We start from the raw sequence: 16,631 nt of genomic DNA, 5'->3' as shown, positions 1-16,631 counted from the left end.
AGTGGGGGATTTTGAAAAATCTAGCTCTAAAAAGTATTTTCCAAGCTCTGGCCCCAGATCAAACACACAACCCCATCTATTATTCTGAAGCAGGAGATAGTCAAGAGGCCTTGAACCATATCCAAGAGCAAGGGCATGTCAAGTTGGTTAATAACTGGCTGACTAGGGACTTTCTGGTTATTGTTGCTGTTTGCCTTCAAGTAGTTTCTGACCCAAAAGCGAGCCTATCATGGGGTTTTCTGAGGATGAGAGTCTGTGACTTGCCCATGTTCATCTAGTGGGTTTCCATGGCCAAGCGGAAATTCAAACCCTGGTCTCCAGAGTGGTAGTCTAGCATTCAAATGCACACTAGTTCTCCATCCTATAAAATCCTGGGATTTGTACTTTCACAAGGTCTTTAGCCTTCTCTGCCAAAGCGTGCTGGTACAAAACTACAAATCCTAGAATTTTGTAGGACAGAGATGTAGCCAGAGAGCTCTTGCATGGGGTTTTTCTGGCAAAATTTGTGCTCCAACAAAATAAATGGTGCTAGGGCATAGCAGATATAGAATATGTCCTCTCTTGGGCCCGATGATCCACTCTTTTCAGCTTTCTGTACTCCTCTATAATTGTTGCAACCATATGGTGCATGCACTAGAATTCCACTTTTGCAAGAGACTTGAAAGCTGAGATAACTTGAAGGAAGTATGTTCCTCAACTCCCTGGAAGTACAAATTTGGGGATTGTATCTGTGGGCAAAGTAAGGATGCTAATTTCCAGGGGCTGGAGCTGTTTCTCTTTCCCAGAATCCCACACTCTTTTCCCTGGGCTCCGGTACAGATCAGGAAAGCCAGCCAATCTGAGGCAGTCTGGTTGGCTAGCAGGGGTCAGGATTTGGTAGCAAATGAAGTCTTCACTCAGGTCCTCTCCTAGCCCACATTAAGCTGTTCCTTCCACCATGTCAACAGTCATTTGTCTTTAATCTGTTTTTGTAGTTTATGTTTGTTTCTATTATCAGTGTAGTTGATAACAGAGAGGCAAAGAATGGGAAGTCAATAAGGGATTTAGGGGGTGGAAAGGAGGGTGGAAAACTGTCAGATCAAAGGCTAGGGTTCTTTGGTGTGTATATGTATGTGTGTGTATACATTTGTTTGCTTGTCTGTTTAATGCTTTGTTGGATTCTATTTGCCAGCTACGGAATGTGAACTTTTAAAATATTCTTTACCTTTTTTCTGTAGCTAAAAATCATCAATTAAAAACTTATTAAATCTAGTTACGTGACTTGGGAGAATATCGTATGCCTATTTTCGCCTGATCAGAGCACAGACTGGGCATGGGCTTGAATAGGTGAAAACGGATCTTATTGCAGGCCTCTCTGTCCAACTCAGCCACATCACATACCTGATCCGGACTCCTGGAGTACTTTCCGAACCAACTACACTTTCCCATCCTTCGAAAAGTATGCCAGGAGTCTAGATCGGGTATGTGATGTGGCTGAGTTGGACAGAGAGGTCTGCAATAAGATCCGTTTCCACCCTTTCAAGCCCATGCCCAGCCTGTACCTGAATCTGGTGAATACAGATGTGTAATAATCTCCTTGGATCAATGGTTCTTGGCCTTTGGTCTGCCAGATGTTTTGGACATCAACTTCCAGAATCCAATGGTTATACAGACCAATTAAAGTTGCTCCCACCAGCCTTACTGTGACTTGTCTACATGATGGCAGGCCAAGGTCCCTATCTGAGTGTTGACTATTTTCATGAGGAAAGAACAGTTTTGCAGCAAATCCTTGGCTAAATTGGATTTTAAAGAACCCTCACCTTTTGCTCCAGATTTTGCAGGAAAATCCAGTAGTGATGCTTACATATGCATCATGCAGTGTTGCTTGGTGCCCCTGCTACTGGTTGAAGTCACAACGAGATGCCCAGCCATGTAGTTGATGCTGGGCACCTTGTTTCTGACCTCAGTGGGAGTGACTCAAACCAGCGGCTGTGGTACCAAGTGACACAGCGGGATGCAGATGTAGACAGCTGTCCTGCATCACTGCAAAGTGCAGAGATAACAGGGGCATCTGGGGCAGCTCTGGGTCCAGAATACTCTGGCTGGTATAGGGGAGCCCTGAATCTTCTGAAAACAGAAGTCCGAAATATCTGAAGGAACAGGGTGAGACCCACTGAATTAGACTTCAGGTTTTTACCACTCATTCTAGCATCCCAAGGTGTTAGGAACCTATCTTCCTTTTTAATGTTTCCATCACCTCCTTTCAATATTCAATCTTTTTGATGGCCTTTGAGAAGCTTAGGCAAGAGGCGATGTTTAATTTCCCTGCATTTAAATTAATTAGCATTACAATGTCATCGAAAATGACTTCATTTGTAAATCCTCTGGGAAAGGGAGTGTGTCATTGGTGTGTTGGGAAGCTCCTACGCACAGCCAGAGATGAATCAGAACACTTAAACTGCAGGAGTATGCAAATACATAAGGGTGGGTTTTGTTTGCTGCTGTGGAGTTTCCCTCCTAAAAGATTAACAACAACAACAACAACAACAACAACAACAACAACAGCCATCAGCAAGACTCCAAGAGCCACAGTCAGCACTAGAGTTTGGAAAAGTGAACGTCGGAACTACAAGTTCACTGTTGTTGTTGTTGTTGTTGTTGTTGTTGTTGTTGTTGTTGTTGTGTGCCCAAGTTGCTTCTGACTTATGGAGACCCTAAGGTGACCCTATCATGGGTGTTTTCTGAAGCTGAGAGTGTGTGATTCATCCAAGGTCACCCACTGGGTTTCCATGGCTGAGTGGGATTAGAACCCTGGTCTCCAGAGTCATAGCCCAACATCTAAACCACTACATCATGCTGGCTTGGTGTGGGATTCTGGGAGTTGTAGTTCCAAACTGTAACTTATATCAGTTGGAGGCAAGTGATGCGAATGCCATGCAGCACCTGGATGGGAGGTCATTAGGAGTTGTCCGTACATTGCCATGACCTGCTCACTGGCTAAAATATTAGTCTATAAAAACACTTCATCCTTATTGTCCTTCCATCATGTGAAGGACATTGAGGGACTGACCACGTATAAGAAAAGGGCTTTTAATAGTGCCATATTATTTTCATTTCTTGACTTATAATGGATATGTTTTAAATTGTTTATAAATCTATGGGAAAGAGATTGGAACTGTGTGTTACAAGGGACAGTGTGTACACCATTCAAACAAAAAAAAACATATGTACAGTATATGCACACTCTTCAAGGAACTGAATTTTCTCTCCTTCCCTGGGCTCTGAGATCTAGAAACCCAAAACACCAACAAGTTGTAATTCTGCACAAAGAGATCTAGGTCTTGCAGCCTTGATGTAAGAACTCAAGTTCTGTCTTCACAAATCTTACAGAGCTCAGCCTCATCATAACACAACATTTAAGTAACGTAACCTGGTTCACTTGGTTGGGGGTTCTGCACTACTTTTGTTTCCTGGTCCATATATAAGAGCAGTAGAAGGGAGGGAGCAACTTTAGAAGGCCCTGAAGTATGATTTATAAAATTGAGTCAAAAGAATGGACCTGAATGTTTGATCAAGATGTGAAATGGATTTGATAAACGGATTGTTGTTATCCGAGGCGAAATTTGGACAGGACTGAAGCTCACTGCAGAGTTGTTGGAGTGGAACGAGTCCCTGAAGATCACAGTTCTTAAAACTGTAAAAACTGTAAACTGCAGTTCATAAAATTGACCCTCCAGCCTCCCTTTCCCTATATCAGACAAAAGTCAATTTTGTTGCTGCCAGTGACTCTGTATTTCCAGTCCTTCTTCCATCCACCCTGCCTCTCCTTTCAGACTCATAAAAGGTTACTTGTTAAATGTTTAGCACCATAAAATTCAGGCCCTGGAAAATTACTTTTTAAAAACCTACAATTGCCAGAATGACCCAGCCACTAGTCATGCTGGCTAGGTGATTTGGGGAATTGGGGTCCAAAAAAGTATTATTCCCAAACTCTGCAAAGATGCAAGTCAGAGCAGTGGTAGGGGAAAATGTACTTTTCCCCTAGAATTCTCCCCCCCCCCATCAGAAAATGAAATGGCGCATTTTGCACATCTGAAGCTTCTGGGCATATGAACAGGACTCACTTGCCTTCCATTAGTCCTGCATGAAAGATTTCAATCAGGTTGCCAGAAAGAAGTCCACCAAAGCTTTGTAACAGAAGGGTTTGCTTTCCAAGGCAGGTCAGGGTGGCAACCATCACCAAAGCCATCTGGGGGAATCTACCTACTGGCAGCTTACCTCCTCAAAGAGTTCCAAGCTGTAGGTGTTATCATCATCGGCAAAGTACACAATCCCAGGCTGGCTGTTGTTTTTATTAAATGTCTCCCTCAGCCACCGTAAGGCAAGGTTCCTTTGCATTGTCCCCCTGGGTATCCGTGGGTCCCTCATGTCCCCTCTCAGCTTGTAGTTGCGTGGGGTCTCCACGTTGAGGTGTGTGTAGTTCAGCCCAGTGTCCCTCAGGAGCCGGGTGACAAGTGGTGTCCGTCGCTGGGAGTCCTCCACCAGGATCCAGTGCAAATTTGGAACGTGCAAGAAAGTGTTGGCCAACCGTGTCAGCTCTGCCTTTTGGACTGGTCGGCTGTAGGTGGGCGTGATGACATGGATGGTGGGCAAGGCATCTGACCAAGGAGGCGGACGGGTGTAGACGTATTCTGTCCTAACCACCTCCACAATATTGCGGTCTGACAGGCAATACTCCTTGGAGTCTGAGCCTTGGGAAAAGTCACGACGGGCATCCCCACCATCCTCTGAAGCCGCCAAGAAAAGGACAGAGAAAGAACAATCTGTCAGTTGGCATATGGCAGGTCAAAAGAGAAAGAATCCATTTAGTTGGGGAAGGGAGGAAGGAAATAGGTAAAGAAAGTGAAGGAAGCAAAATCCAGGAAATGGTGGAAAGGGGACAGAGAAAATGGTATATCACCTCTAACTCTGTTAATACAGTTCTGGGCTAAGACAATATTTTCAGAAGGCAGATGTATGCAAAAACAAAACAGGAAAATGCACAGTTTGGTTGTAATATAACAATAAGATAAAATTGTTTTGTTTTGTTTTAGAAAGTGGTGGTAACAAGAGATGAAATGAATTTTGGTGAGAAGAGCTATGAAGATTGCCGACAGGAATTTTAATCCAATATGAATAACACAAGACCAAGGGAGCTGGGATAAGGAATTTAAATGAAAATGTATAGGGAAATGTATTATGTCAAGAACTATTATGGTTGTTGTTATGGTAATGATAAGATGTATTCAATAATAAAAATTATTTTAAAAGAAAGCATTTTCCTGTCTGAATCCTGCATCCTGCAATCTGTCCATAAAGTAACTGTACTTCTGCCCTGTTTACTTTGCCTCCTTTCCCCTTCAACTGTTGTTCCTTTTATGTTCAGTTTTAAATTGTGAGAGCCAAACCAACACAGCAGGAGCAATGGCTGATGCTACAAGTATATGCCAACCAATTTGAGAAAGTCAGGACAACAGTGAGTATATGTTGTGTCTATGGCATATATACTACAATGAGAGGGAGATCAGGTTATACAAATGCAAACAAACAATTTGAATAGGGTGATTTAGATTAATATGTTTATCAGTTAAATAAAAGCAGAGACAACGATACAATTGCAAACATCAACAGCCCAGAACAGTTTTTCTTCCAGGGAGATTATCGCACTGCGTTCTGAGAACGTTCCATCTCATCACGTGATGAGAACGTTCCTGGAACGGATTTTACCGCATTAGAAATCAAAACGTGATCAGAACGGGATCAGAACGGCAGTTTACCGCACTGCGATTCCTTTTTCTTGAAACCGTTCTCAGAACGGTTTGCTGTATTAAGTTTTGTGGGCTGTCTTCTGATGACGTCGCCACTCAGTGGTTGGACGGCTCGGGAGAGGCGCTGCCCCCAGGAAAGAGGGGAAAGGGAGGCTTGGGCCATGGAGCTCGCCTCTCCTGAGTCCCTTGGCTTACTGAAATCCCTCACCTCCCTTCACCATAGGAATCAACCCAAAAACGGAGTTTTAAAAAAGCAGTGAGCCCTATGGGTCTTCATCTGGGGGGAGCAGAGGATGCTTGGCTATGGGGTTGTCCTGCCATCTCTCCCTCTCTCCTCTTTCCCCATAGGAAAGAATCCAAAAACGGAGTTTAAAATCTCTCCCAGATGCAGACCCAAAGGGCTCTCCTCTGCTCCTTTTAAACTCAGTTTTTGGATTGATTTCTATGGGGAAGGGAGGTGGGGGATTTCAGTAAGCCTAGGGACTCTGGCCGGGAGAGTGCTTCTCAGCCTCACTGAGAAGTCTTCCCTCCGAAGATTCTCTTGGGAGGGAAAGAAGGCAAGCCCCTATAAAACGCTGGGGCTTCATATGCTGGCATATGTTTGAAGAAAATAGGATAAAACCTATGTAACTTGATGGGCCAAGGGCAGAGTCCCCTCCTTGGTAGCCTGGGCATTAAGGGAGCTCCACGGAGGTCCCTTCAAGCGGAGGGAAAGGGAGGGGACTGGGCCAAGGGCAGAGCCCCAGCAGCCATAGCAGCTCTTTAAACCGGTTAGAAAAGAAGAGTCCTCTGCTGTCATCCCATTTCCCCTTTTTGGCAGCTTGACACCCTTTTGCTCCTGTGTGTGTGCATGTAATGTGTGCCTTCAGGTTGTGAGCTCCCCTCCCCGCTTTAACTCTTGTCTGGCTCTTTGCTATGGAATTCTGGGAGTTTTTTGCTTGCTTTTGTGTGGTGCTCCAAACAGAGGAGCTTTTGTGGGTTCCCTCCTGGAGCGAAGGAGGAGAAGGTCCTGGGCATCCCTGCCTCCTGCATTGTGACAGCACAGGAGACCCACTGGACATGACACTAGAGACCCCCGGAGAAGCAGCCAGACCCTCTCTCTTTTGCTCTCTGCTCTGGTCTCTTCTTTCCCTCTCTTTCCCTGCTTTCCTCTTCTCTTCCTTGTCCCACCTTTCCTCCCTTTTTCCTCCCTTCCCTCCCTCCTTCTTTCCCCCCTCACACACACACACCTTCCCTCACTGCAGTCGCTCGCCTCCCTGTCTCCCTGCCTCCCTGCCTGTCATTCTTTCAGCCAATCAGGAGACGGAGGAATGAGGGAACGGATTTGAGAACGGATAAGAATACCGCACACACTTCTCTTGGAACGTTTTCATCACGTTTCAGCTCTCTGGGAACACATTCAGAACACATTCAAATCCGTTCCCTCCTGGAACACATTTGGAACACATTTAAGCGTTCTGAGAACCCGATTGGAACACGTACGTGCGGTATACTCAAATGCGTTCCGTTCTCATCACGTGATCAGAACGTTCTCAGAACGCAGTGCGATAATCTCCCAGGTGTAATGGACTGGATAAGGGGCAGACAAACTGAAGACAAGACAAGACAAGATAAATGTGCTCCTGGTCAGTCGAAAAACAGAAATAGGAATAAGGATCCAGCTTGTGGCAGATGGGGTTACACTCCCCCTGAAAACACAAGTTTGCAGTTTGGGGACACTCCTGAATTCAGCCCTGAGCCTGGAGTGCAGGAGTGCATTTACACAAATCAAACTCATGCTCCAACTGCACCCATTCCTGGAGAACTGAGATCTGAAAATAACACACACCTTGGTTACATCTCCTTTGGATTACTGGAATGCGCTCTATGTAAGGCTGCCTTTGAAAAGTGCTGACAAACTTCAGCTGGCTGAAAGAGCAGCAGCCAGAATGTTAGCTGGGGCTGGTTAAAGGGAATACACAACTCCCTTGTTGACGTGCTGGTGATGACCCAAAAAAGTCCTATACACTAAGGTACACAGGCTATTTGAAAGACCATATCTTCCTTTCACAAGCCCATCTGTTGTGGGTGTTTTGATCTGTGTATTCCTGCATGGCAGGGGGTTGGATTGGGTGGTTGCTGAGGTCTCTTTCAACTCTATAATTTCATGAGCTAAGAGATCTTCTGGGGATCTTCTCTTTGTCCTCCACTTTCCCTGGCATATTCAATAGGAACAAAGGAAAGGGTCTTCTTGATGGCTGCTCCAAGACCCTCCCTAGAGAGGCCTGGATGGCCCCGTCCTTGGTCTCCTTCCATCAGCATGTTAAAACATTTTTATGCCATTAGGCTTTTCGAAACAGATTAGGATGGGCTTTTAATGTTGCATGGTGCTGTTTATATACAAATGTTAAAAATTCTTGTAATGAATTTTAATGTTTTAAATTTTTAATGGAAACCATAAGTGACATCATATCACTTCCTGTATGTCAGGAAACATCAGTGCATCTTTTAGGAGGCTCTCTCTCTCTCTCTCTCTCTCTCTCTCTCTGTGTGTGTGTCTGTGTGTGTGTGTGTGTGTGTGTGTGTGTGTGTGTATGGGTATAGCTTTGGGTGTAAAAATTGACTCATGCACAGTTGCCCACACCTGGTCAAGAGCAATTTTCCACGTGCAGAGTTTTTGTCATAGGTATCCATGCCAGATGCATTTTAACACAATTGTCTTCTTTACTTTTACTCAAATGATAAAAGTTCTGATTGAGGTTGTATTGAGGCTTTTCCCAGCTATTTTGACTTCAAAAGAGAGAGAGAGAGTAGGTTTCATTTGAACCTTTATCTTTTGAAATTCTGCCTTTTGACAGAAAAGGGAAGACTCCCTAACGGAATAATTTTCTTCATATACTGGAAACCCTTTATTCTGTCATCTGTGAATAACTGATTTATCCTGACTTGCTGTCGCTGAGAAAGATAGTCATGTAGAAACACATCTGCCATGGGAAAAGCATGAGGAAAGCATCTGTCTATAAATATAAAACAGAACAAGATCAATGTGGTTCAGAGGCCAGTGTGCATTGGGCACACTTGATACGCTTTGGAGAGTGCCATGGTGCATTGATAAAGCCCAGTGTGCATCAGGGCACTCATGCTGGTACCCTGATATGCATTTTTGCAATTCTCTAGGATGGTTCCATAGATCCCCTGCTATGTATTATGCAACATAGACTGTGATATAGAATTGAGGCCAGTGTTTGTAACTATATACTTGCTTCTGCTGGCATTGATGTGCCAGATGAAAACATCTGTATATAAAGGAGCCTATGTGAGAAATGCTCTATATGTTTGATGTTTGAAATTATGTTTTTGTATCTCTGCTTTTATGTATTTAATCAACAATTATTTTAATTTAAATCTATATTTTAGAACTTGTAGGCACTCCTAGGTTGGGATCTAAACTCTTGCACTCTGCAAGGAGAGTAGTGGCTTAATGTATTTGTTGCTGCAATTTACAAAGACTGTGCAGGTGTATTTACTTGGTTAGCTTCCTCCTTCCCTTCTGGTTATTGTAGTGCCGGGGCTCATCCTTCACACTGGCTGGATAGTCCTAAAGTGACAACCCAGTCCAAATTTAAAGTAGCCATTTAGCACCTCCTGAGACTCATGGTGAGATGAAGCACAACTTGCTTTGACCGTTTGCACATTTGTGAGGCTTGCAGGATGTTTTTCAGGGACAAAGGGCATCCAATGAATGCACACATTTTTTTTTGGTAGTAGAGTTCAAAGATATATATATTTTATGTAATTAGCTAAAAAAATTGCACTATTGACATAGGACATACAACCGCACTTTCAACAGGGAAGAAAAGTCTCATTAATCACAAAAACTGTGTTAAGAATGCATTTAAACTTCTGATCAGGTTGGGAGGTCTTGCAATTTGATGCAAAACAAGGATGGGAAGGCAGTGCAGGTGACGTTGAGGGAAATGGGGTGAAATGAGGATGGCGAAATGTTCATACAAGGTGGCAAGGGTCTCCCTTGAGTGTTTTGAAGGAGATGGCTATCTGAGCTTGGAAGGACTCATAATGCTCTTCTCACTGAAGGACTGGGATCAATATGAAAGAGAGAGAAAGGCAGAGAGAGGGAAGAACAGGAAACATACCCATCAACTGTCCTGATTTGGCAGCAATAGTCCAAATTAGTCCTCTGTCATCCCACTTTTTCAGCTGCTTTTAAAACGTCCCACTTTCTTTCTCCTCCTCTCTTTTCCCCCTTTGTTCTCAGATTACTTCAGATGCTGCAGGTGTTGAGTTCAATGTGCAAAAGTTAGTTTGATTCAATTAACTGAGTCGGGGGGGGGGGAACATACAAGGAGCTGAGTGTTGCCCTTTCCAACAGGCTCAAGCAAAACCAAATGGCTGTGGCCACTTATGTGTTCTTCCTCATCTTTGCCATCTTGACTGCACCCTGATTCTGCTTGGCCACATGTGGCCCAGTTTTCATCTGTGTATGAAGTATGAATAAAGTACAAAGAAGCAAAAGGAAGAAATGGAGAAAGTAGCGGAAGCAATTTGGCAGACTGGAATCCAGACTGAAGTGTTTCCTACTTTGTCCCTTTCTCAAATCTGCCTTGCAAGAGCACCTTTCTGTGGTTTGCCTCCATTCAGGCCTAGAGGCGAAGGGTATGGTGGGATCTGAGCAAAGAAACTATGAAACTGATCCAGCAGTTCATAGGGAATTTATTTCATGGCATGGCCTACTTATCTCCCCACTGAGATTGTTTGTGTGACTCATTTTGTGGCATCATCAGCATTTTTCCTTGGTGAGAAGTCCCATTGAACTCAAAGGCATTGGCTTCTGACTGGATATGTACAGGATTGCACTGTTAATTTCTGATCCGCACCTCATCCCACCCCCAGATATATCACAGGATGCCTTCTAAACCATCAGATCTTCCTTGATAGGGAACATCTTTGGGTTTTCGCAAGACATTTTTATCTACTCAACAGAACAAAAACCAACAAATCAAAACCTCCCTGCTAAATTTTGATATGAGGAAAAAAAATGCCTTTGACATTCCTAGCTAGCTCTGCTTGTGTTTTTGTAAATAAAGCATGAATATTATGCCTGCACCAGAAGTCTCCAGTGCAGTCTCATTCAAAGGAAACCAAACACAGATTTTTGCCCCTGGAATTTCTTACTGAATTAAGAGACGGAGAGCGTGCAAATCCAGGGAAACTCTACAGTGACTGAGCGTCAGCACTTTATGGATGCTCATTATACCATTATAGGGTTGCCATAATTGTACACTTTTACCAGGGACAGGGACAAAATGTAGGACAAATTCAAGACCAAACTGTAGGGCAACTGCAGGACAAAACTCAGCTCAAAATGTAGGACATTTAAGGTCCACCATTTTTCCTCCATTGTCCTACATTTTGGGCTGAGTTTTGTCCTGCAGTTGTCCTACAGTTTGGTCTTGAATTTGTTCCACATTTTGTCCCTGGTAAAAGTGAACAATTAGCTTCTTCTCTTAGATTACCGGCATAAACTGACTAATAATCTCACTAGGGAAACCTGGGAATTGTTATTCAGGGGCTAGGGATCTCTAACAGAGAAGTCTCAGCATCCTTTTCAAATTACGGTCCCAAGTCTCTTTGGGAGAAACATGACAGTTCAGGTGGTAAAAAGAAACAGAGCTTGGAAAATTACTTCTAAAAGTAGTTATAGTTCTGAGCCTAGATACCATTAAAGTTGCTTAAAACAGAATGCTTATTTTGCTCATTTTGTAAAAGTGAATCAGGTTATTGTTTTGTAGTTACTTTTTAAAAAGGAAATCTGGAATCCTATAAGCCATTGGACTATGTTGCAAAGGTATACCCTTGTCTTGTCCATTTCATTGGCATCTCAAAACTCACAAAACAGCACAAGGCACAGCATAAACCAGCTTGAACTTTATGATATTCACCATGGACCATTTAGCGAGGCAGCAATACAAAACTACAGAAGTAACATGTAGTTAGTTACCCTGCAAATGGAGGGAGCTAATCCTTTATTAATTTACCAGCATAATGTTATATAATTAGGTCTTAGTTATTCCCAAAGAAATCAGTTATAAGTAACTAGTTATTTTTTATTAGTTATTTCCAAGCTCTGAAACCAATATGTGTTTGTAGTCTGGATGTACCCAGAAAGCATGGTTTTGTCTGTAGGGAACAATGTCCAATTATTGGTTATTGTTGTGTGCCTTCAAGTTGTTTCCGACTTATGCAACCCTAAGGCCAATCTATCATGTGGTTTTCTTGGTAAAGATTTGTTCAGAGGAGGTTTGCCATTGTCTTCCCCTGAGGCTGAGAGAGTGTGACTTGCCTAAGGTCATGGATGACCAATAAAGTAAGGAAAATTGGGTTTCTGCAAAGTGCAAAAAATGAAAGAACAAAGCATGAAAAAGCAGATCACAGAGGCATAGAAGTCAATGACAAAAACTAGCATTATGGCAAGAAGAAACAAATACAAACATAAGATCTGTTTATGATTATAGACTCCTTTGGGCTTAGAAGGACCTCACCTGCTCTTGAGCCATAAATACATTGATGGCACTGAATGAATGCAATAATAGGATGAGGAAGATGATGATGTTGGTGATGATTACTAAGATGCCTGCAATCACCACAGCTCTTATCTGGAATAATCACAAGATTGCAACCTTCTTACAGTTACAAAATAATAGCTGACCTGGTCACACTGCTGTCCTGAACTATTATTCTCAAAGGTCTAATTTAACAGATAATAGCCCCACAAGCCTATTCATTCGCTAAAGGTCAGAAATCTGGGCACTTTTGTTGTTGTCGCTGGCTTTGTTTTGTTTTTTAGCAGCTGCTGAAAACACATCTTATTCTTTCCCAGTTGTCTACACCAAGAACGACCAACTGATTCATAGACCCATTGTGCGCTGACCTTACCAACAGCCCCATCCATTTTTAACCCAAGGTCAGGAAAGCATTTGACCACAGTTTTGCTCCCACGGCAAATCAATTTTTGTTTTTCAAGGTTCTCTAGAGCAAACTGTTCTATACATCTGTGTTACAACATATTCCGGGTTTTGTGTGTCACGGAAAACTGGATCTCATATGAAACCACACATTTTCCATGACACGGGTGGAGAACCTCAAATTCCATGAGTTGAGTCTCCACTTCCTCAGGTCCAAATCTGTCCTTTTGGAGTTCTCCTTCCCCATTGTGGCAAGCCTGGCAGTTTTTATATCTTTTTATATTGGGTGTTTCTGATCATGAAAGGTTGAAATGCTCCCTTTACACTTTTTGTTGTTGTTTCACACCGTCACGTCATCTTCAAGTTATAGTGACCCCAAGGCAGCGTGGTGCAGTGGTTAGAGTGCTGGACTGTAACTCTGGAGATTAAGGTTCAATTCTCCGCTTGGCCCTGAAACCCCCTGGATGTCCTTAGGCAAGCCACATGCTCTCAGCCTCATAGGAAGGCAATGGCAAACCTCCAAAAAATAATGCCAAGAAAACCCCATGATAGGTTTACTTTAGGGTCTCTGTAAGTCAGAAACAACCTGAAGGGACACAACAACAACAAGGTGAAGCTATCATGGGGTTTTCTTGGCAAGTTTCTTCAGAGGGGGCTTGCCATTGCCATATTCTGAGGCTGAGAGGATGTGACTTAGTTACTGGCAATCCAAACGTTTGCAGCTCATCTTTTCCAGCCACTAAATCAAGGTTCCCAACCTGTGGGTTGGGACTCCTTTGGGGGTCGAATGACCCTTTCACAGGTGTTGCCTAAGACCATTGGAAAACATATTTGCATATAGCAATGAAAATAATTTTATGGCTGGGGGTCACCACAACATGAGGAACTATATTAAAGGGTCACGGCATTAGGAAGGTTGAGAACCACTGCACTAAATGGATATGGAGAGGCACCCCACCCACAGATGGGTAAATGAATATGGGGAGAGAATGCCATTGAAACTGCTGAACATTTATGTCCTGCCAATGTGATCTAGGATCTCAGCCTGCATATGTATCAAGGGGGGGGGGAAGGTGGAAGAAGCAATCAGAACATTAATAAGGGTTATAAATGGAAAAAGTCACCATTTCAACCCTCTGTAAAAGTCTTGAGTGTTGAGGTAGTGTAAATTTAGTGGAGATGTAAATCTTCTCTTCTTTCATTATAACATGTAAGAAGAAATAATTAAAAATGTTTCTCCGCAGTAGGTGAGATGACAAGAGTGTGGGTGAAGACATGTATAAAAAATACTTTTTAAAAATCATTTGCACTGACATTGCACAGAAAAAACAACTACACTCATGTTTGCATAGAGACCTGCATGTTCTGCAGTGCAAAAGGTACTGTTTATTGATGTGTGAAACATCTAGAATTTTGCACAAAGACCCAAGTTGTTTCCCCCCACAAATAGTTTTTTTCACAAACCAGCCCCAGATTGTAAAGCATCTTGCAGTGGTTGAACCCTTTCTCCTTGGAGAGATCTCAATGTGTGCAAACTCTCTTCCTCATCCGAGATTAAAGCAAATTGAGAGTATCCTTTGCAGCAATAGATTTTAGGATAAATGCTCATCTGAAAGCCTCTAAAATAAAAGCCAGAGTTCAGAGTGGTTGCTTTTGTGAGACTAGGAGTGCATCCGTACACAATAAAAAGATCAGAAAGTCCCAGATTTTGTTCCTGTGCTTTCTGATTTTATTTTGGAGATTCTTACACAGTTTGTTTATCGCAGAATATTTTTTGTCAGGCCCCACTATAACCAGAGGCTATGTTGATTTATTTTAACCCAGTGTGGTGTAGTGGTTTGAGCGCAGGACTTGGACTCTGGAGATCGGGTTTGATTCCTGGCTCAGCTGTAGAAACATACTGGGTGACTGGGCAAATCACACACACCCAGACCCCCCAAAACCCATGATAGGTTTGCTTTAGGGTCAATCAGAAAACTTGAAGGCACAGAACACCAACGACAAATGAATCACAAAGAACAGGAACAAAATCTGGGATTTTTCAGCCAGACTGGATACGCTCTGCTGCAATTCCCAGAATCCCCAAGCCACCATGCTGGTGGATTCTGGGATTTATAATCCCAAAATGCACTTCTCCCCAGCTCTGAACAAACTCAAAAAATGCCAGAATAGTGGATGATCATGGGCTGTTGGAGGATGATAGGAGGAAGATGTCCATGGGAGAGATAAGACTATGCTGTGGGGCAGTGGTAGTGATGGAGAAAAGAAGGAGGAGCAAAAGGAGGCAAGAAGAGGGCACAGTTGGCATAGGCTGGTGGCTTTCTCCTCACCCTTGTGCACGGCAAGCAGTGGCGCAATGGTGCTCTGGTGCCAGACGGTGATTAGCAGTGTCCAGGGCAGCACTATCAGCACGATAGCCAGGATGTCTCGTCGCTTCGGCATCTCCAGGACTGACGCGGTCCACGGCTCCTCATTACCTGACAGCGAAAACCCCAGAGACAGAACAGCAGAGCACATGGAGAACAGAAATAAATGGGCAAGAAGGAACAAGAAGAGAGAGAGAAAAGGAAGGAAGGAAGGAAGGAAGGAAGACAGACACAAAGGTGAGGCAGCTCATAGGTCTTACCAGCGCTCACAACCCACCCATTGCAGAAGCAGGGTTGCAGAGGCTGCTGCCACAGCGGAAGGGGCAGCTTGCCACCGAGGGGGAGAGGGAGACCTCTCAGGTAGGGGGACACAGCGTCACGGGACTGGCACAGTGAGGATTTCAAGGTCCCCTTGGGAAGACGGCCTGCAAGGCAAAGGAGAAAGGAATAGGCAGAAAGAAGGGCTAAGGGATGGGGAAGGATGACTGCTTAACTTGCTGTGGCTGGCCTAGCTGGTAGATGGTCAGCCAGTAGGCTTGCCAGGTCAGGACTATCCTAGACCTTGACATTTTAGCACTAAAACTGGAGACCTAGCAGTTATTCAGATGGTGAAAATAATTCTGGTAGAATGTGGGTTCTTCATTGTTCACATGCATGTCGAATGTACCTGAGTAAGGACTTTATCACAATACCTTTTTACCTGACAGCAGCCTAGTGGGTTGCAACCAGGATGCGGCATGGAGGCAAGGATTATTGCATTGTAAATTGCCACTGAATTACCGGGTGCCGGCATCCTGTATCCCAGCCGTGCTTAGCCGGACCGTTTTGAAACTCAGGGAGCTTTTGTCTTCAAAATGGGGCCAGCTGAGCAAAGCTGGGACATGCGATGCTGGCGCCTGGCAATTCAGCAGCAATTTACAATGCAATAATCCCCACTTCCATGCCACATCCCGGCTGCAGCCCATTAAGGTAATGCGATAAGGTCCTACGGTTTGAGGAGGGGGGCTGCCAAAAATCCCACATAAACTGGGATAATTGATCTCAAGTCCCCCCTCCCCCCGAGTTTTCCTAAAAGATTCACATTGTCAGCTGTGTGAATAACCACTGCAAATACTCAGGATAAACCAGGATAGAACTCTGTGTATCATTGATTATTCAGAACTGGATATTCCAGTTTTCTGTTTCATTCTTGCTGTAAACCTCACATGGCATATTTATTAATAGATCAGTGAAATTATATATATATATATATAAATTATTGGTTTGAATACTTAATTGGCTTCAGTTAATTAACAGGGAATATTAAGGGAATGTCAGATGCTCTTAAAGCAGCAGAGATAAGTGACAAATGTTTCAGTTGTAAATATTGCCATTTAGCTGACAGAGGTAGCTTAAACTGCTCTTATAAAATTGAAAATGGCAAAAGGTCCTCATCAGCACCAAGTATCAGATTTAAGGTAACAATCTCATTGTCGGCCCATGCCTTCCTTACATTCCTTATCAATTTGCAAATCTAG

The 16,631-nt window shown here is 43.5% G+C and overlaps 1 protein-coding gene across 4 annotated transcripts in view; it reads right to left on the bottom strand.

The window, feature by feature from the left end:
* The window catches only part of B3GAT1 (beta-1,3-glucuronyltransferase 1), an 81,401-nt gene that overhangs the window by 16,528 nt on the left and 48,242 nt on the right, over nucleotides 1–16,631 (bottom strand). The window contains exons 2-4 of one of the 4 annotated variants that reach the window (XM_042475011.1): nucleotides 15,392–15,539; nucleotides 15,079–15,225; nucleotides 4,258–4,766 (exon numbers count right to left, since the gene is read on the bottom strand). In XM_042475011.1, coding sequence (XP_042330945.1) covers nucleotides 4,258–4,766; nucleotides 15,079–15,225; nucleotides 15,392–15,395 — 660 coding nt within the window. In that variant the 5' untranslated portion in view covers nucleotides 15,396–15,539. Of the gene's footprint in view, nucleotides 1–4,257; nucleotides 4,767–15,078; nucleotides 15,540–16,631 lie in introns of those variants that run through there. The other 3 variants (XM_042475012.1, XM_042475013.1, XM_042475014.1) reach the window with 3 other exon arrangements.

The sequence above is a fragment of the Sceloporus undulatus genome, chromosome 6 (assembly GCF_019175285.1).
Source record: "Sceloporus undulatus isolate JIND9_A2432 ecotype Alabama chromosome 6, SceUnd_v1.1, whole genome shotgun sequence".
Lineage (NCBI taxonomy): Eukaryota > Metazoa > Chordata > Lepidosauria > Squamata > Phrynosomatidae > Sceloporus > Sceloporus undulatus.
Note: the sequence above shows the minus strand (reverse complement) of the source record. Positions and strands in the feature narration are given on the sequence as shown.